This window comes from Thamnophis sirtalis, unplaced genomic scaffold (genome assembly GCF_051295495.1).
Source record: "Thamnophis sirtalis isolate CommonGarterSnake01/CBP01778 unplaced genomic scaffold, rThaSir2_p1.2 scaffold_6, whole genome shotgun sequence".
Lineage (NCBI taxonomy): Eukaryota > Metazoa > Chordata > Lepidosauria > Squamata > Natricidae > Thamnophis > Thamnophis sirtalis.
The window spans coordinates 82,657,568-82,678,023 of record NW_028261386.1 but is presented as its reverse complement, the minus strand read 5'-3'; the positions used below and the strand labels follow the sequence as shown (position 1 = coordinate 82,678,023).

General features: G+C 41.6%; 1 protein-coding gene across 2 annotated transcripts in view; it reads left to right on the top strand.

Moving 5' to 3' along the window:
- Positions 1–20,456, top strand: part of GINM1 (glycosylated integral membrane protein 1) — a 29,521-nt gene that overhangs the window by 5,550 nt on the left and 3,515 nt on the right. For both annotated transcript variants that reach the window (XM_087718304.1, XM_087718303.1), the window contains exons 2-6: positions 2,895–2,954; positions 5,455–5,551; positions 9,649–9,782; positions 14,603–14,759; positions 16,837–16,967. In XM_087718304.1, coding sequence (XP_087574430.1) covers positions 2,895–2,954; positions 5,455–5,551; positions 9,649–9,782; positions 14,603–14,759; positions 16,837–16,967 — 579 coding nt within the window. The remainder of the gene's footprint in view (positions 1–2,894; positions 2,955–5,454; positions 5,552–9,648; positions 9,783–14,602; positions 14,760–16,836; positions 16,968–20,456) is intronic.

Below are 20,456 nucleotides of genomic sequence, written 5' to 3'. Positions count from 1 at the left end.
ATTGTTAACTTAAGTAACATGGTTGTTAAGTGAATCTGGATTCTCCATTGACTTTGCTGGTCAGAAGGTCACAAATAGTGATTACATGATCCCGGGACACTGCAACCATTATAAATACAAATCAGTTATCAAGCATCTGAATTTTGATCACATCCATGGGGATGCCGCAATAGTGGTAAGTGTGAAAAATAGTGATAAGTCACTTTTTTCAGTGCCATTATAACTTTGAACAGTCACTAAGTGAACTGTTGTAAGCCATGGACTATCTTATCAGATAATAGATGCTTATCGGTCTTTACCATGAGCAGCATTGGGGCATTCTGATCATTGCATGATTCACCTTGTACCTGCTTACAAACAAAGACTTAAAACCATGAAACCAACAATTAAATCAATGAGGACTTGGACTGAGAAGGCAAAGCTAAAACTACAGGCTTGCCTTGACTGCACTGTTTGGAATGTTTTCAAAGATACCTCTGCAGACTTGGATGAACTTAGAGATACATAACATCATATGTCAGTTACCTACGAATATACAATAAACAATAAACCTTGGTTCACAGCTAAACTTAACAGCTATGTTGTACCAAAGAGGAAGCCTACAGAAAAGCTGATAGAATGCTGTTCAATCAGGTCAGAAATGTTGTTAACTTAAGTAACATGGTTGTTAAATGTCACCGGTTACAGCAAATCTGCTTCCCATGCCGAAGGAAATCAACAACTGGCAGATGACCTGAATGTGTTTTACTGTAGGTTTGAGAGAAAACTACTGCCACCCATCTCCACAATCCCCATGTCAGACACACCAACAACAGCCAAGTCTCCTATTAGGCCCACCACCTCTTGCGATTACAGAAAATGAGGTGCAAGATCCATTTCACAGACAAAAGCTAGGAAAAGTACCAGGCCCAGACAAGATAACCCCTTGCTTAAAAGTTTGTGCTGACCAACTGGCTCCCATCTTCACCCGCATCTTTAATAAATCATTAGAGATGTCAAATGTTCCTTCTTGCTTCTAACACTCTACTATCATCCCAGTGCTGAAGAAACCCTCCATCAAGGAACTGAATGACTTCAGACTGGTTGCTCTAACATCTGTAGTTATAAAAACCTTTGAAAAGCTAGTGCTGGCCCACCTAAAAACCATCACGGATCTGCTGTTAGACCCCTTGCAATTTGTCTGCTGAGCAAATAGATCGACAGATGATTTTGTTGATATGTCTCTGCACTACATCCTACTACATCTTGAATCTCCAAAGACTTATGCAAGGGTCCTCTTTGTAGACTTCAGCTCAGCACTCAATACCATCATTCCAGATATTATTCTAAGTAAACTAAATCAGCTAGCTTTACCTGACCACACTTGTAAATGGATCATAAGCTTCCTAACAAATAGGAGGTAGCAGGTGAAGTTAGACAAAAATCACAACAGATACCTGTACAATTAGCACAAGAGCCCCCCCAAGGCTGTCTGCTCTCTCCACTTCTCTATATACACCAATGACTGCATCTCAAAAGATCCCTCTATTAAAGTATTGAAGTTTGCAGATGATACAACAATGATTGGTCTCATTCGAGACAATGACGAATCTGCATACAGACGGGAGGTTTGATCAACTAGCTTTGTGGTGCAACTGGAACAATCTTGAACTAAACTCATTCAAAACTGTAAAAATGATGGTAGATTTTAGGAGAAATCCTCCTATAGTACCATCTCTTACCATACTAGAAAACACAGTCAAGACCTAAAGGGCTTTTCATCTGGCATTATAGTGTAACTCCATTTTTATTATATATCTATATGGCTCTCTTGATAATACAGGAATTCTTTTCCATTGTGTCTTCCAGCACAATATGAAACAATGACTTTGACACTGTCACTAAAGCAATTATCTGCCTTTAGTATCTTCCAATATTGCTGCTGTCCAATATAGGCGCCTACGTGTGTTAGCTGGGCAGCTGGAATGATGCTAAAGCCTTGAGAGATTATGTGCTTTGGCCTTCTCTCCTGGGTATCTTTGCTCATCTCTTACAGGAACATGCCTCCTCCTTCCTTAATAAAGCAACACAGCAAGACTTCAGAGAAACGCATTAATAACCTATCGAATTTCAATCCTGTTGATTTCAGTAGGTCTCTTTTAGGCAGGAAGGTGGCTCAAATATACATAGTAAAATGTTTGGTTGTACATATTGCAACTATTGTGAGGATTATGCCATCAATTAGGGTGAGTTGTATGTTGGATCATATAAAATTTACCTGAACATAGCTTCTCATTATTTAGCTTTTAATTGATATGACTGCAAAATGTCAAGCCTTTAGTGGTAGGCAAATAAAATAAATAAAAAAATACATTGGTTTTGGAATATTCTTTATAGCTAGCAAAGTATTATAATACAAAGCATATGAAAACAATTCTTCAGCTAAGGTAATTAAAGCAAAGTTATTCTGAAACTATTTCTCACGTTTTCCCCTTCCTCTGAACTTAGATTTCCTTCTATAAATATTATCTCTGTCCTGCACTTTCTCAGGGTCTGTTAGACATTTCATTACAGAAAATCATTGGATTATACAATTCGTATTTATGCAGCATAGTATGCACTATTAGGTATAAAAGGCACTTTGGAATCTTGATAGTTATATATACTACACTGGCCTCTATTATTCTCTGGTCTCTGAACCTATTTATGGCATTTTGTTCCTCTTTCAGTTTTTTGACTCTGGTTACTTAGACACAGACTTTAGACATGCTAGATCCTGACAAACCACATTGTGGATGGAAGCATAAATTTGTCTCACAAACTAAAAATTGAATTAAACACCTTTCTTAGTTTATAAACTGTATTGAGTATTTCTTTCTTTTTCTCTTCTTTTTTTTGTCATTTTGTTATTTCAGGAAAATATCAAGATTAAAGTAAATATACTGGAAACCACTGGGGATATCCAGGAAAGACAGGTATTGTATGTTTCACTTCCTGTACTTTTTTTTAGCAAAGTCTTTTCTCTATTGTGATTCATCAGCTTAAGGGTCTTTCTAGTTACTATAATACCATGTTTCCCTGAAAATAAGACCCAACTGGAAAATAACTCCTAGCATGATTTTTTCAGGATAGCAATAGCACTCAGACTTATATACAACTTCACCGTGCTTTTACAGCCCCCTCTAAATGGTTTACAGAGTCAGTATATTGTCCCCAACAATTTTGGGTCCTCATTTTACCCACCTCGGAAGGAAAGAAGGCTGAGTCAACCTTGAGCCAGGGAGATTTGCTGTGCCAAATTGCAGACAGCCGAGTGTCAGCAAAATAGTCTGCAGTACTGCACTCTAACCCCTGCACCACCACGACTCTTAATGCTCGTAATATAAGCCTTATCCCCCAAATAAACCTCAATTAAGATCATGTCATTTAGTACCCTATTTCCCCCAAAATAAGACCTAACCGGAAAATGCTTCTTTTGGGGAAAAAATTAATATAAGACCCGGCCTTATTTTCGGGGAAACATGGTAGTACAATAAATATACCGAGTTGTTGATTAAGATTTTTGGGATACTCAATAATTCCTTCCAATAAATAGTTTGTTATGTTTATACTACCTTCTATGAGTTTGTAAAAGTTAGAAGATTATTTTTGGGGTTCCAAATTTGGTGCTTAATTGGCATTATGCTATATACATAGCAATGTGCCTGAATATATGCATTTTGTAAGTGTGCTGCTTTCAGTCATAATAGTTGTCAGTAGTACATAGTTTTATACTATGAACTGACAGATGATGAAGTCCTGTAGATAATATGTGGACCCTTGTTCAGCTTGTTTCAGTTGATGGTGACAACAGACCTAGCTGTTTTTCACTGGCTGTCCCTAAGCTATACTGTTCATAGTTCCCAACACTTACTTTACAGAGTCTATGGGAAATTGAAGACCTGATTTTCCACTGCTGGTTACAAGTCCAAGATACCAGTCTGAGTTAAAGGACTGGTTTAACTTCTTGCAGATGTTTCATACCCAAACTAGATAACTGTTCTGTTAATGGTGGTAAGCAAAACCGAGAATGAGTGGCATGAGTATCTAAGTTACAGCCAGAAAATAGATTTTTTAAAGGTTTCAATGACTTCCTGTCAAACAGTGTTACATTCTGCTTTTTACTCCTCTTGCAAAAGCTCAGTTTTTCCACACACAGATACTTCACAGGTTATATTTTTAATCCAAAATCACTAAAATCAGTGGCAATAGTAAGAGTAATAGTAGAGTAAGAGATCAAGCCAGTTTGGTGGAGTGATTAAGGCCCCAGACTAGAAACCAGGAGATAAGGACGTTTAGCCTTACCTTAGACACAAAGCCAGCTGGATCTATCTTAGCCTTAAGAAGAAGATAATGACAAGCTGCATCTGAAATCTTACCAAGAAAAACACAATAGGATATTAGAGTTGGAAGGGACCTTGGAGGTCGTCTAGTTCAACTTTCTGCTCAAACAGGAGGGCGATTTCAGACAAATGACTGGCCAGTCTCTTCTTAAACGGCTCCAGCGATGGAGGACCCACAACTTCTGAAGGCAAGCCATTCTACTGATTGATTGTTCTCACCGTTACAACTGTGCAGGGATTTGCTTAGGCCAGGGGTAGTCAACCTTTTTATACCTACCGCCCACTTTTGTATCTCTGTTAGTAGTAAAATTTTCTAACCGCCCACCGGTTCCACAGTAATGGTGATTTATAAAGTAGGGAAGTAACTTTACTTCATAAAATTTATAAAGCAGAGTTACAGCAAACCCCTACCGCCCACCATGAAAGCTGGAATGCCCACTAGTGGGCGGTAGGGACCAGGTTGACTACCACTGGCCTAGGCAGTCACCAGGAATCCACATTGACTCAAAGGAACCAAAAATGTTGAATGTTGATTTTATTTATATGCTGCCCTTTCCCCCCGAAGGGGACTCAGGGCGGCTCACAACTCAACCAGGGAAGGGGGATACAAACAAGAATTTAAAACGACATAAAAAACAATGCATAATAAAAACACAACAGTCATACCAATTCGAGACGGGGGCAACAGTTCTTTAGCCCCAGGCCTGTCAGAACAGCCAGGTTTTAAGGGCTTTGCGGAAGGCCTGGAGGGTGGTGAGGGTTCGAATCTCCACGGGGAGTTCGTTCCAGAGGGTCGGAGCAGCCACAGAAAAACAGCTAGGTCTGTTGTCACAGAAACCAAACCATTGAGGGTTCAGTATAGGATGGCCTTTCATTTTTTTAAAGCATGAAAGCACAATGATGGCAAATTTATCAACCTATTTGGATGGTAACTAATTTTGAATCTCTTATATTTATGACTTATTTTGATCATTGCTCTCATGATAGTGTAAATTAAACAAAACCTGGTCAACCCTGTATCTTGAAAAGTATAAAATTCCCTTTTTATGAAACTGTACATTCAATATATATTATTCTGTGGATTTTTTTTTAGGTTGTCCTTAATATTACTTATGTGAATGGTCAGATGTATGTAAATGACTTTCCACTGAAGAGCGGAGTCACACGGATAAAATGTCAAACTTTAATCTGTGAGTATTTCTTAATTCACTATCTGGATTGTATGTTCCTCTATAATTCTATAGAGGTAGTCCCCGGCTTATGACTTTGATTGGGACTGGGACTTCAGTATCTAAGTGATGTAGACACTAAGTGAGTCATGCCAATTTTATGACATTTTTGTTGCATTCATTGAGAGAATCACTATGGCCATTAAGCAAATCTGGCTTTCCTTTTAGCTTTGCTTCTCTGAAGCCCCCTGGAAGGTCACCAATGGCAATCATGCAGCCCCAGGATCGGGGTGGGATTCTACCAGTTTGGGTGAACCAGTTCGCTCCAAATTTGAAGTGGGGTCACCCGCCCGCCCCTGCACAACATTCACCTATATTTCCTTTTCCGAAGCCCACCTGATCAGCGCGGAACAGTGGATTGCTGCACCTCAGCTGTTTTCCTCGCCAGCAATAACGCGGAAGGTGAGTTTTCTGAAAACTCCCAGAAAACTCACCTTCCGCTTTACTCACAGAAGCGAGTGCACGTGAAGGGGCCGCTCAGCAAACCACTTGTTAAACCGGTAGGATCCCACCCCTGCCGAGGATTCTACAGTCATCGTAAATGTATGTTGTTGCCAAGCACCCAAATTTTGATCATGTGACTAGCAGGGATGTTGCGACAGTGGTTAAGTGTAAGGACTGAACATGAATCACTTTGTTTAACCGCATTGTAACTTTTAATGGTCATTAAACTAATAATTGTAAGTTGAAGAATACCTTTAATTGTTTTTTGCATCCCCAGAGTCACTTTTCGTGAGTTGGGCAGGCATGTATACATTTGATAAATAAATAACTCTCATTGCTAAAAAAACCCAACCCTCTGCATATAAATTAGTAACAATAGGTTATTTTCATTTCTAAAGAATTCAAGATTATTTATTGGTGATTGTTTATAGTTTTGAATTAATTCAGGGTAGTACATTATTGTGTCCATATATTTGTGGCCATGTATTTGCCCACCAAATACAAACAGAGATTAAAAGCTGATTTTAGGAAAGCCCTCAGCAAGTTCCTGTTTGGTTATTTGATTGTGTCGCAGGCTGAGCTGTAGAAACTCAAGGATGTGACTCCACCCTGATAAGTCCTGTCCGTCTCCTCTCACGCCCAGCACACATCCAGCTGAATTGGTGAAGGAGAAAAACAGCATGGTTTTCAGATAGTCTTCGCAAAACACTTTTTAAGAAGACTTTCCTAATTCATATTTTCTGCAAATAAAAAATGGGATTTTTCTTGTAAGGATAAAAGAATTACCCAGCACTTACAAATTTAAAATGATGCTTATTAGAAGAAGCAAGCATTCTGGTTTGTTTACTTTTTTTGGTATTATGTGCCTTACATTGAAAAGAAAGATCCTGATTGGATATATAAGCATAATTTATGAAGCCAAAAAATTACATGCTATTTACGAATGTTTAATACACTAAGTATTTCCTTGATATACTGGTTTCAAGGTTAGCTTTTAAGATAATTTACTCTTTACTCCAAGACATGCTTTACTCAAGGACATGGTAGAAACTGATTCTTAACAGTTTAGAGCAATATGCATAAAAAGATGCTGTAGGAGAAGTGAATCCCAACAGTGGTTCATTGTGGCCTTTTAAAGGGAATCCCATACTTTCTAGTGTTTAACTAGCTCTAATACAGGTAATCCTCAACTTACAACCATTCATTTAATGACCATTCAGTTATTTCAAATGGCATTGAAAAAAGTGACTCAAAACCGGTTCTCACACTTAACTGTTGTAGCACTCCCAGGGTTACATGATCAAAATCTGGGAGCTTGGTAACTGGCATTATACATCCTGGTATCACGTGAATTGCCATTTGCAATCTTCCTAGTTGGCTACTGATAAGTAAAGTCAATGGGGGAAACCGAATTCACATAATGATTGTGTCACTGTTCCGGCATTCACCAAGGACACAACAAGAGAAGCAGTTTGGTGGTTTAAATGCTTTATCTCTTTCTTTGTGAAACCTGTGATAACCGGCAGCAAATGACTGATAATACAAAGAATACATGTGAAATCAGTTCTAACCCAGTTAACCTTATACCCATATATATATACACACAACCCTTCCCATAACCACCCATATGTCATACCCTCACCCACCCTTACACCAAGCTGCACCAACCTCCACCCATAAGCCCCACCCCCTCACCTTGCGAAGCAATGAACCATCACAGGAAGAGAGATCAGTCCAGTTCAGTCCAGTTCAACCCAACCAGGGAATATCCGCAGTCCAGTCAGGAATTAGTCCGGAACATGCCTCAAGCATTCGTTTAATAGGAAACAGCTATTCCCGGCAAAGGCATACGCTCTGCCACGTCACATGGCTCATGACGTCACCACCTGACCAGCCACAATTTTGGGAGTGGAGGAGGAGTGTTGGGCCATGCTGGTGCTCTGAATGAGTGAAGGAGGAAGCAGCCAAGACGAACGGGGCAGCCAGGATGGCCGGACGCCGATGATTGGAGTGATCTGAACAGCTGGTAACCCCGTGTGCTCTTGTCAGGCTCCTCGCGTGCTGGGAATGGCAGCCTGAGGGCTGACAGATTGCTTGAGTCATTTAATAACTGCAGTGATTCGCTTAACCATGGCAAAAAAGGTCTTAAAAATGGGCGTGACTGGCTTAACAATCACCTTCCTTAGCAACAGAAATTCTGGTCCCAATTGTGATCATAAGTCAAGGACTACCTGAATAGACATAATTTAAAGCAGGGCTGTCAAACTTGTGGCCCACGGGCTAGATGCGTCACATGCTGGCCATGGCCATACCCAGTTTAGCAACTGGGGAAAAAAGATGTAATATGTCATGTGACGACACTGTGACGACGCAAGTTTGACATCCCTGATTTAAATAGACAAAAGTCCTTCTAAACTCATGGGGTTTTACTTGGGAAAAGTATACATTTCATTTATTTCTCAAACAAAATTTCATTTGCTGTAATCTAATAACTAATTACCTTTAGTTCTCTGAATTTCTATTAAATTCTGAAGAGAAGCACGTGAATTTGAGAACTCAGAATGCAATGCATTATGGTTTTCTCCAGATATAAGAAGCAGAATGTTTGCCTGCAAATCATCACTGACTTTACTGGATTAAATGGAATGGGAGGAAGTTAGATTAGGGAGATTCAGGACTCATAATACAAAAAAAGCCATGGGAACAAGTCCTTGACACTAAAAACTGGATTTCAGTTAAGTGGTACATAATAAATGCCAAGGCTTCTGTGCCACACAAACATCTTGATGATAGTTGTATTCTATGCAAATTTAACTTAATACAGTGGCAGCAGTAATTACTGTTCTTCTGCTGAAATCAGTGTAAGTGTACATGGCTGGAGAGGAAAAGAAGTTGGGTGTTAGCATAGTAGCAGTGAGCTACATAATTGAGAGAGAAATCTACATTACAGGAAGACAGCCTCCATTTGAAAATGAGGAGAAGATAGTCCAAGAGCGTGTCACTTTATGTTCTATTCCATATGTTGTATAGTGGCTTAGATTATGGATGCTTTAGTTTGGATTTAACACGTTAAATGTAAATCTAAATACCTCCTTCAACTCTTTTGTTCAGTGATTTCTGGGACTCACCTAGTAGTACAAGTAGAACTGCTTGATTTTCTAATGCTTCCTTTAGGTGTAAGAATGGTTATATAAAGTTAGTTTATCCTAGTAATTCGATAGCTTCCATCAAATAGTAGGGAGAGGGGTATTCAACTTGATTCAATGAGCTGAAGAACCTACAGAGCAGATTTGGGAAGAAAAGAAGTGCCCTCAGGGCAGGAGGGAAGAAGAGAGAGTGGGAAAGTGCAATTGTGCAAAAGATGATATTTGTAGAAGACAATCTAGAAAGTAGAAAATATTCCTGTTTCCATTTTAATAGTCTATTTAGCTCTCTGTCATTTTTCCTAAAAATACAGTAATTGTGAAATCTAGTCAGCTAGTTATATTAGTTCCACACTGAATTGCAATATGGCGTCCAATCCACTTTGCAACACTATTTTAATGTGTAACTTGTTTCTAGAGATTTTGTTTCTCTGCGTGGCCTCTATATGACACACAGTTATTTGTTGATAGTGAAGAGTGGAAACCATGATACCTTAGGAATTGTCAGTGTTCGCATTATGATTCATGAGTGGCCAATGGCATCCAGCTCCAACTTGAAATTGATTGTTGTTCAAGAAGAAGTGACGGATATAGATGAAAAGCAGGCAAGTATTCTTTTTCTAAATCATTGTATTTACTGGCTTAGGTATAAATCCATAGTGGAAGATTGTTTTTGCAGAATGATGGACATATTTTAGTTCTGCGTTTTATCTTCTGCCAATAAACCAAGAATACCGCTGTCTGATGTTAGATAGTTCTGTGTCCTCTTTTGTATCAGAATAGGTACTTTTTAAATTAAAAAAGCCCTCAAAGTCAACACCTTTTATATATTTTTGTAATTTTTTACAGGAATTTTGATGGTATCTATACAATCATATTTTAAGAATGTTTATATATATTACATATCTCCAGGAAATGGAGGAAAGGAAACGGCTAACTTTTTAAAAGCAGCTACTTTGTATAGTATGTGAGGTTTTTTTTGTTGTATAAGGGTAAAGGGTAAATTGGCCATACATTGAGCTTAATTCTTGATGACCTGATGGATATATCCTTGCAAGTTTTTTTATCAACAATGTGCAGTGGGATTTTTTCCCCAACTTGCCAATCTAATATACAGTGATAGTATTTCACGATGATCTTTCTTCTGATTAGTTAGTTAGTTAGTTAGTTAGTTTTATTGATTTGTATGCCGCCCACTCCCGAAGGACTCCGGGCGGCTTACAATAAAACAAGGGAGGGGGAATAATACACAAACAACATTAAAATATACAACAATCACAATCTCCTGGGGGCTGGATATTTCGAGAGCCCCCCGGCCTGCTGGAGCAGCCAGGACTTAACAGCTTTGCGGAAGGCCGGGAGGGTAGTAAGTATCCAGATCTCCACGGGGAGATCGTTCCAGAGGGCTGGTGCTGCAACAGAGAAGGCTCTCCCCCGGGGAGTCACCAGCCGACATTGGCTGGCAGATGGAATCCGAAGGAGACCTAACCTGTGTGATCGAATCGGTCTATGGGAGGTGATCGGCAGGAGGCGGTCTCTCAGGTACCCAGGTCCGATGCCATGAAGGGCTTTATAGCTAACGACCAGCGCCTTGAAGCGGATCCGGAGACTAATGGGTAACCAGTGCAGCTCGCGGAGGATAGGTATAACGTGGGTGTACCTGGGTGCACCCACAATCGCTCGTGCGGCTGCATTCTGGACCAGCTGGAGTCTTCGAACACTCTTCAAGGGCAGCCCCATGTAGAGCGCATTACAATAATCCAGTCTTGAGGTCACAAGGGCGTGAGTGACTGTCTGAAGAGCCTCCCGATCCAGGTAGGGTCGCAATTGGTGCACCAGGCGGACCCGGGCAAAGGCCCCCTGGTCACAGCCGACAGATGGTGTTCTAGAGTCAGCTGTGGGTCCAGGAGGACTCCCAAATTGCGAAGCCTCTCTGAGGGGCGTATAATTTCGCCCCCCAGCCTGAGAGATGGAATATTTGGCCAATCTTTGCGAGGGAACATCAGTAGCCACTCGGTCTTGTCTGGATTGAGTGCCAACTTATTTACTCCCATCCAGACCCTAACAGCCTCCAGGCACTGGCACATCACTTCTACTGCTTCGCTGAGTTGAGATTATTAACCAGGACTGCCCCTGTTTAACTTCCAAATCCCGAAAAGATCCGGCTAGTGCCAGATGCTAAAACCTCATCAGCACAGACTTCCTCAGAATTATTTTTTAGATCAAAGATGATTCTAAGATTTGCTATTGGGTGTTATTATTCATTTGTTTTTACTTATGAAATGTGGGAGGGAGAAGTACTAAATATACAAATATATATTCAAGAGAGATATATAGGGGGGGGCATAGTTAGGATAGATTAACGAATGTAAGGGAATAAGGAATGATACTAAATTATATTTGGGTTTGTGGAAAAACCATTCCAAAAAAGCATAAACTGAAACTTGAAAGAGACATCTATAACAACAGAAAAAGAAAGGGAGATAGGAGGAGAGAATAAGAGGAAGAAGAGAGAAGGAAGGAAGCAGTAAGGAGAGGCAGGTGGAAGGGAGAGAAAGAGAAAGAGAGAGGGTAGGAAGGGGAAGAGTAGGAGTAGGGGAGAGGTAAGGGAGGAAGAAAGGGGAAGGAGAGGAGGAAGGAAGAAAGTAGAGAAGGGAGTGGGAGAAAATAAGGGAAAATAAGGTGATGTTACAACAGGTGGAAGGGATGGTAAATAAAGCAATCCAAATTGTATATTATAATCTATTAAATGGAATGACAAATGTAAAGAAGAATAACAATTATATGAATGTATAATTACAATGGTATGTAAGAGAATACAAAATAAAAAACTTTATAAGGAAAAAAATGTGGGAGAGAGTAAAGATTTGAATAGTTAAATTTGAAAATCCTAATAGCACATATTTATTTTGGAGTTAACACACATTTTGCTCTTCTGCCAGCACTGAGTAGGATCAGTGAAGACCTCCATCTCATATTCCTAGTATTAACAATATCCAATACTTTTTGTCTTGACCATATATTTACTCTTGTTGTTCAAAATCTGGAACAAAAACGTATGTTGTAATACAATTTCCTTATGAAGCAAACCCTCTCCATAATTTAGACAGATTCTACTTAAAATTCCCATGTATAATTAGATCGTGAATCATTTTCATTACAGGGCTTAAGGAAAAGCCTTCCTGTGGAACACAAATACTTAAAAATAGTACAAGAGAATTTCAGATAAGATACCTGTTTCAGGCTTAAATTTTAATTTAATTACAATTTTAAACTTAATTACAAACTTCCACCACATATCGTAGAAAGGAGCTATGAAAATAGCAACTTTCTTACAGTTGGCACATTTAAATCATATATATGATCCAAAATTGGAGGAACCCATGCCCTGCTAAATAGCTTCAAGAACTTGACCACTTGCTTAGAACATACTTTTTAAATTGTAGAGGAGAAAACTTCCTATATACACTTGCATATTACATTAGACAGTTCTGGGATCTTGGATTATTTGTAGTACTATCATTGTATATGCAACAGTTTTAGACAAATGGAGTGGATAAATTGATCAATTCTGCCAGGAAGCAGCCTTCAGTTTGTTTAAATGCCAAATTATTCAAGACTTTCTCATTTCTGGTTGAAGAGATAAACCTTGACTTTATTTTATTCTGGAAGCCTCTCAGATTGTCTGGTGATAAAGGTTTCTCAACTACAGTGCTGCCTAAAAAGGTCCTTACTAATAAGATTTTTTATTGCAGGAAAGGTTCTAATAGATAAGAACCAGGGTAGTTTTCTTGTTTTTAGATTCTTGGTTTATGAATTCCGTTTTGAGAAGTTCTTCTATCTTGCAGGACCATCATTCAACCATGTGATGTGGTCCATAAGTCCACCAATCTTTCATGCAACTCCTCCTCTTGGGGAGAATCATTCACAATCATTCAGCATCTTAAGCACGGTCACTCCTACCAAAGCTCTTAGGTATCTTTATTCAGATACAAGCCCCGTTGATTCCTTTGCTCCCAGTTAATCAGTTTCATTATTTGGGATGGTATTTGGACCACTGGGCTGCAAACTTCTCATCACATAAAAGTTGCAATAGCAAAATAGCCATGAGTCTTATTTTTGGCCGATCGGAAGCAAAATACAAAATTCATTTTATGTTGCCATGTGGAACATTTGTGAAGTGAATTTGCCCCATTTTACGACTTTTCTTGTCACTGTAGTTAAGTAAATCACTGCAGTTTTTAAGTTAACATGATTGTTAAGTGAATCTGGCTTCCCCATTGACTTTGCTTGTCAGAAGGTTGCAAGAGCAGATCACAGGAGCACGAGACACTGCAACGGTCATAAATATGAACCAGTTGCCAAGCATCTGAATTTTGATCATGGGGATACTGCAATGGTCGTAAGTGTGAAAAATAGTCATAAGTCGCTTTTTTCAGTGGTGCTGTAACTTTGAACTGTCACTAAATGAACTGTTGTAAGTTGAGGACTACCTATATTCCTTGTCTTAGTTAAGGAGAGAGAGGGAGCAGCTTATAATCATTTCTTTGAGGTGATGACTAGGAAGACCCAGGTGCCAGTGAACCCTTCACAGGGAAAAAAATCCTGAGGGCCAGTCCCTCTTTTCAGATCTACTGATCTGACATGAAGTTTTTGCTGGGGAGGAAACCAAAATAAATGGAGAAAATATTATTTTCATCTCCTAGAATACTTATTTATCTACATAATTTGTATGCTGTCCATTCCCAAAGATACAAAATTATCATGAAATAAATAATAACCCCCAGATAAAAAGAAAGCCTCCAAATATAAACAAAAATTAGCACTGTTAAATATTGTAAACGGGGGAATACAAAATTATGTGTCTCCTGGAGTCTCATTTTTAGTCACAATTTACTTATAGATTTCTAAGTAAATAATATAATAGTAACTCGGGTTATAGATTATTTTGCCTCTAAAAATATTCAGAATTCAGATCATTCACTCAAACAGTGCAAATGTAGAAGTTAATGTTTGGGTTCAGAATTCATCTATAATTCTCTTGATCGATTGTTTTAAAAGGCAACATTCTACTTTTTGCTTACATTGTTTCTCATTGAGAAAACATAATCCATGCGGATGCTAGAAATGGAGCCATTTGCTTTCCCTCTTGATATGATGCACAATATTCAGGATATGAATATGTTGTTGATGAATAACAAACAGAGAGCATTTCCTTCTAGTATTTCACATACTTCGTGAGGTGAGGGTGGGGGGAAGGGTAGGAATACATTTAGCTGTCACTTAAACAAAAGCATCTTTTCATTTTGAAATCACTTCTTACAATACTTGCTCTGCTTTAAAAAAAAAGTTTGGCTGTTTTCCACAACATTCCCAACCTCTGTGGATAAAAAAAGTGGTTCCCATGGTTACACTTCTTTTGCAGGTTAAACAAGACGATGTGATAGAAATAGACCTATTGGTAAAGGATCGGCAAGTCCTGAGACATACAAACTACACCGTCCCTCTGGAGGAAAGTATGCTATATTCCAGCCCGAGGAACAATGATATTTTGTTTACACTTCCAAACTTTGCAGGAAAAGGTACTTAGTCTTGTTGAGTTGCAAGAATTGGACTTTGCTTTATTTATTCATTCAGTTTTTATATCCACCCATCTCATGTATGAGATTCTTATTTTTTTTTCTTTAAAAAGATACTATTGAGTTTATTTCTTACCATTTTACTTAAGGGTTCTGGCTTTTTTAAAAGAATTCTTCATAAGAAGGGAGTCGATTAAATTCATTATTAATTGTATCTATTTCAGTGTTCATGGACTTTTTAAGTCATTAAACCTGAGTCAAGCAGTGATCAACAAGTTCTTACCTCAAATTTAATGATTCCACTAAAAAAAAAAAATGGTCACACTAAAAGCCATAAATTGGCCTTTCTTTTATACGCAGGTCATATTAATATGGTTACAACTGGCTTTGTTTTATTTGTATTCTCATAATATTCTTAGGAAAAATTAAAACATGGGCCAGATCTGTTTCTCTACTATCAAGTTTCAGATGTGTATGGACTTCAATTCCTAGGGCCGTGATGGCGAACCTATGGCACACATGCCACAGATGGTACACAGAGCCCACTCTGAGGGCACGTGAGCCATTGCCCAGGTCAGCTTTACAGCACATGCATGCATGCCACCCGCTGGCCAGCTGATTTTTGGGTCTCTGCTGGAAGATGCGTGTGCATGTTCGCGGATGTGTGCATGTGTGCATACATGGAGGGTCACATGCGCATGCATGGGGGGGTCATGTGCACATGCATGGGGGCAGGGAAAGCATGGGGGCTACTGCGCTCCCCCTCCCCCCATGCTCCATTTTAGTGCTAGGAGGCTTCAGGGTTGGCCTTCGGAGCCCAGGGGAAACTGTTTTCACCCTCCAAGAGGTCTGAGGAAAGCCTCTGGAGCCTGGGGAGGGTGAAAACGCCCTTCCCCCCCCCGGGCGTGGTGCAGGAGGCTGAGTAGGCCATGTGGTTGGGGGTTCATGGCACGCATGTGCAGGGAGCAGGGAACATTGCATTGCTCACGATTTTGGCATGTGAGGACAAAAAGGTTAGCCATCACTGTCCTACCGGAATTGTGATAATTGAAATCCACACATCTGAAAGTTGTTGAGGTTGAGACACCTCCTTGGACTAGATAATAGCACAATTGGCTCATTAATGCTTCCACTTTAGCTTGAGGGAAGCATCAAGCCAAGGGCCAGAGGGATCTGTCCTAGTTCCTGTGTTGTTCAACACTTTTGTCAATGACTTGAAACTGGGAGATTTGGTTAAAACTTTAGATGAAAGAAGATTAAAAAAAGATTTAGGCAGTAGGCCGAAATGAATAGAATGGAAATACGTAAAATTCTACATCTTGGTAGGAAAAATGTAAAGCCTTAGCATGGGATGGAGGAATCCTGGCTTAGCCTGTCTTGTGAAAGATTGCCTTGTCAATTGTTTGGGATACTTTAAGAAGAGCACCAATCCAGATCACAAGAAGTAATTGTTCCATTTCATTCCTCCCCGGTCAGAGCCCATTTGGAGTAGGGGGCAGCAGAATCCAAAAAGAACAAATTGGAACAAGTTCAAAGGAGGGCTTGCAAGATAGTGCTGGGTCTGAAAAGGATACCTTATGAGGAACAGTTAGCAAATCTGGATATGCTTAGCCTACAGAAGAGAAAATTGAGGGAGACGTGATAGTCTTCAATAAGAGTGACTGGATGTATTCGCTTAGTCTTTGTGCCCCGGAGAGCAGACCAGAACCAAAGGGTTAAAACTACAAGGAAGTAGGTTCAGACTAGCTGTTAGGAGGAACATCTCCTCTACACAAGCTGTCAGCTAGTGCAACAGGCTGCCTCATAAAACAGTAAATTTTCTTCTGCCGGAGGATTTCAAACAATGGCTGGATGATTTCTATCAAGAGATTTTCTGATGGAACCCACACCAAGAAGGGGGTTGGAACAGATGACCAAAAATCTATACCAACTCCATAATTCTCTAAAAAGATTTAAATAGTTTTGCACTTTTGGACTTTTATTTCTTGTCCTTACTCTGCTTCTTTTTATTGGCTCACCATATGGTTTTTAAAATAACATACTAACCGATCAACCTGTCTTTTTGATTTTTGTAAAATAGATGTTGAAAGTCCTCTACAAACAACCAGTCACTATCTTCTCAGGCAAGTAGAAACTACTGTGGATGAACAGACAATGCCTGGCAAATTGCCAGAGACGCCACTCAGAACAGAGCCACAGTCATCTTATAAGGTATATTTTTTTTTTGTCACAATGATTGTGAAAGGTAAATATTATAGTTACCTAATTTGAGTTAAAGGATATGTAAGGGAATAGGGACACGCTGGCTCAGTGGCTAAGACGCTGAGCTTGTCGATCAGGACGTTGGCAGTTCAGCCATTCGAATCCCTAGCGCTGCGTAACCAAGTGAGCTCCTGTTACTTGTCCCAGCTTCTGCCAACCTAGCAGTTTGAAAGCACGTAAAAAATGCAAGTAGAAAAATATGGACCACTTTGTTGGGAAGGTAACAGTGTTCCGTGCTCCTTAGGCATTTAGTCATGACCACAGAGACGTTTTCAGACAGCACTGGCTCTTCGGCTTTGAAATGGAGATGAGCACACACACACACCGAGTCAGGAACGACTAGCACATATGTGCGAGGGGAACCTTTACCTTACCTTTAATTATTGGTGCCTCATGTATCTGGTATCTCCTCAGTCACTCTATCAAAAAAACTAAATCCAACAAAATAAAAAGGCATGGAAAGAAGGTGGTAACTAGAAGAGAGCTAAAAAAAGTCCAGATGGGGTTGCAACTGTGTGCTTGAAGTCTTCCTTTCTACATGCATATGGTACAGATACTAAGGAGTGCAGCTTCAATCATATAGACATGACCCTCATGTCCAGATTATGGCATCTCCCTCAATTCCCCCTTCACCTGATGCTCCCATGGGTATGTGTATGTCAGAGGTGGTATTCTACCGGTTCACCTGAACCAGTAGCTGAAATCGCGGATGGCCCCGCCCACTTGCTTCAGTTCTACGGCATCCCATTTAAGCCCAGATAACTGTAAGGCAGCTAATAGCCTCTTGGCTCAGCAGTACACTAGACTGGCTACTAGCCCAAACCCATTGCAGCATTGGGCCCTGATGGACTGGTGGCAAGTTCAGCTTCTCCTCTTTGCCCTAGAGATGCAAGGAGGGAGGGAGAGAGGGGGAGGCAGGCAGGCAGGCAGGCAGAGAGGGAGAAAGGGAGGGAGGCAGGCAGGCAGAGAAGGAGAGGGAGAATGGGAGGGAGGGAGATAGAGAGGGAGGGAGGGAGAGAGTGGGGGGGTGAAGTGTGTGTGTGAGAGAGAGAAAGAGAGCAAACTGCTCCATTGAGTTTGGTATTGTTGAAACAAAAGACCACAGAACTCATAAACCAGCCCCATTTCCCCTAGAATTATTTATTCCCTAGAAGCCATATAGAAAGTAAGAAATGTAGTTTACCAGGAAAAGTTATTTCAGCTTCAGGGACTTGGGTTTCTCTGTTTTCATGACATTATCCCCAGCTAGGCATGTGTGAAAGGGGTATAAAGTCTGAGCTGGGTCAAACTTAACTTCAGAAGAGGAAACAGAAATAATAAAAATAAAATAAAATGAAATTAGTGGCTTAGTTAAAAAGAAGTTGAACAAGGACACTAGGAGATTACTTCAAACAGTAGAAGATGTGGGAAAAGATGCCAAGGGGGGAAAGAGTTATGTTTGAAAAGATTATATATATATACCGTATATACTCGAGTATAGGCCGACCCGAATATAAGCCGAGGCACCTAATTTTACCACAAAAACCTGGAAAAGTTATTGACTCGAGTATAAGCCTAGGATGGGAAATGCAGCAGCTACCGGTAAATTTCAAACATAAAGATAGATACCAATAATGTTTTTGAATATTTATTTCCTCCCCTGGAGTGGGGAGGAATTGGGGATTTCATAGTATCCTTCCCCTGGAGTGGGGAGGAATTGGGGATTTTGCAGTATCCTACCCCTGTAGTGGGGAGGGAATGTGGCTTTCATAGTATCCTATCCCTGGAGTGGGGAGGATTTGGGGGATTTCATAGTATCCTTCCCCTGGAGTGGGGAGGAAATGTGGATTTCATAGTATCCTTCCCCTGGAGTGGGGAGGATTTGGGGGATTTCATAGTATCCTACCCCTGTAGTGGGGAGGGAATGTGGCTTTCATAGTATCCTATCCCTGGAGTGGGGAGGATTTGGGGGATTTCATAGTATCCTTCCCCTGGAGTGGGGAGGAAATGTGGATTTCATAGTATCCTTCCCCTGGAGTGGGGAGGAAATGTAGATTTCATAGTATCCTTCCCCTGGAGTGGGGAGGGAATGTGGATTTCATAGTATCCTACCCCTGGAGTGGGGAGGATTTGGGGGATTTCATAGTATCCTTCCCCTGGAGTGGGGAGGATTTGGGGGATTTCATAGTATCCTTCCCCTGGAGTGGGGAGGATTTGGGGGATTTCATAGTATCCTTCCCCTGGAGTGGGGAGGGAATGTGGATTTCATAGTATCCTACCCCTGGAGTGGGGAGGATTTGGGGGATTTCATAGTATCCTTCCCCTGGAGTGGGGAGGATTTGGGGGATTTCATAGTATCCTACCCCTGGAGTGGGGAGGATTTGGGGGATTTCATAGTATCCTACCCCTGGAGTGGGGAGGATTTGGGGGATTTCATAGTATCCTACCCCTGGAGTGGGGAGGATTTGGGGGATTTCATAGTATCCTTCCCCTGGGGTGGGGAGGATTTGGGGGATTTCATAGTATACTAAGTCAGAAATAACATTGCTGCGTAGCCAGGAGTGTGTCTCAGTCACTTAAACCTCATACATAAATCATTGTACGAGGCGCTCGACGGCGCCTCTTACCTGCCGCGGGTCCCACCAGGACCGGCCAGAGGCACAGCAAGCTCCGGAACCAGAGCGGGAGCCTCCGCCGCATGGCTCAGCTCCGCCAGGGACGCATCCGGCAAGGGGAAAGCGGGGTCCCCTCTCGCGCAGCGGGTGGAGGGCGCGGGGCGGCGGCAGGGCTGGGCTGCCTCCGGGTCCTGCCTCCCGGAGCCCTGGGGCGGCCGCGGGAGTCGGTGGGCGGCGGGGCTCGCTCGGCTTCCAGCAGGGAGGAGAAGGGGGGCTTCCCGGAGCCGCGCGCTCGGCAAGCTCGCCGCTCAACTCAGCGCCAGCGCGCCTTCATCTCCAAGCGCCCAGCGGAAGGGCCAAGCCGCTCGCCTCGGAGCCGCTGGAGCTGGGACGCCGCCTCCGCCGCGGAATTTGCTCCAACTCAGCCGCTCCGGCCCATTGTCAGCCGGCTGGTCCCTGCCTTCCCTCCCCTCCTCTCTCTAGCTTAAAGAGACACCGACTTGCCTCGGCTGGAGGCCGGGCACGGGGAGGAGTTGGCACCAGCCCGGGGAGGGGGCTGCGAGCGGGCGGGCGGGGGAACGGGAGGTAAAAGGCTGGATGGGTTTGGTTGCCAAACCGAGGCGGCTCGCTCGGGGCTCTTCCCTCTCTCCCCACGGGTGGGCAGCGGCCGGAGTTCCCACAAATGCCGCTCCCCGCATTTTTCTGGACGGGGTCTCGCAGGAAGGAATCCCCTCCTCCTCCAACAGGCAACAGCACTGCCGGATCCAGTTGTAGACTCGAGTATAAGCCGAGCCGGCTTTTTTCAGCCCAAAAAGTGGGCTGAACATATATATATATGTGGGAA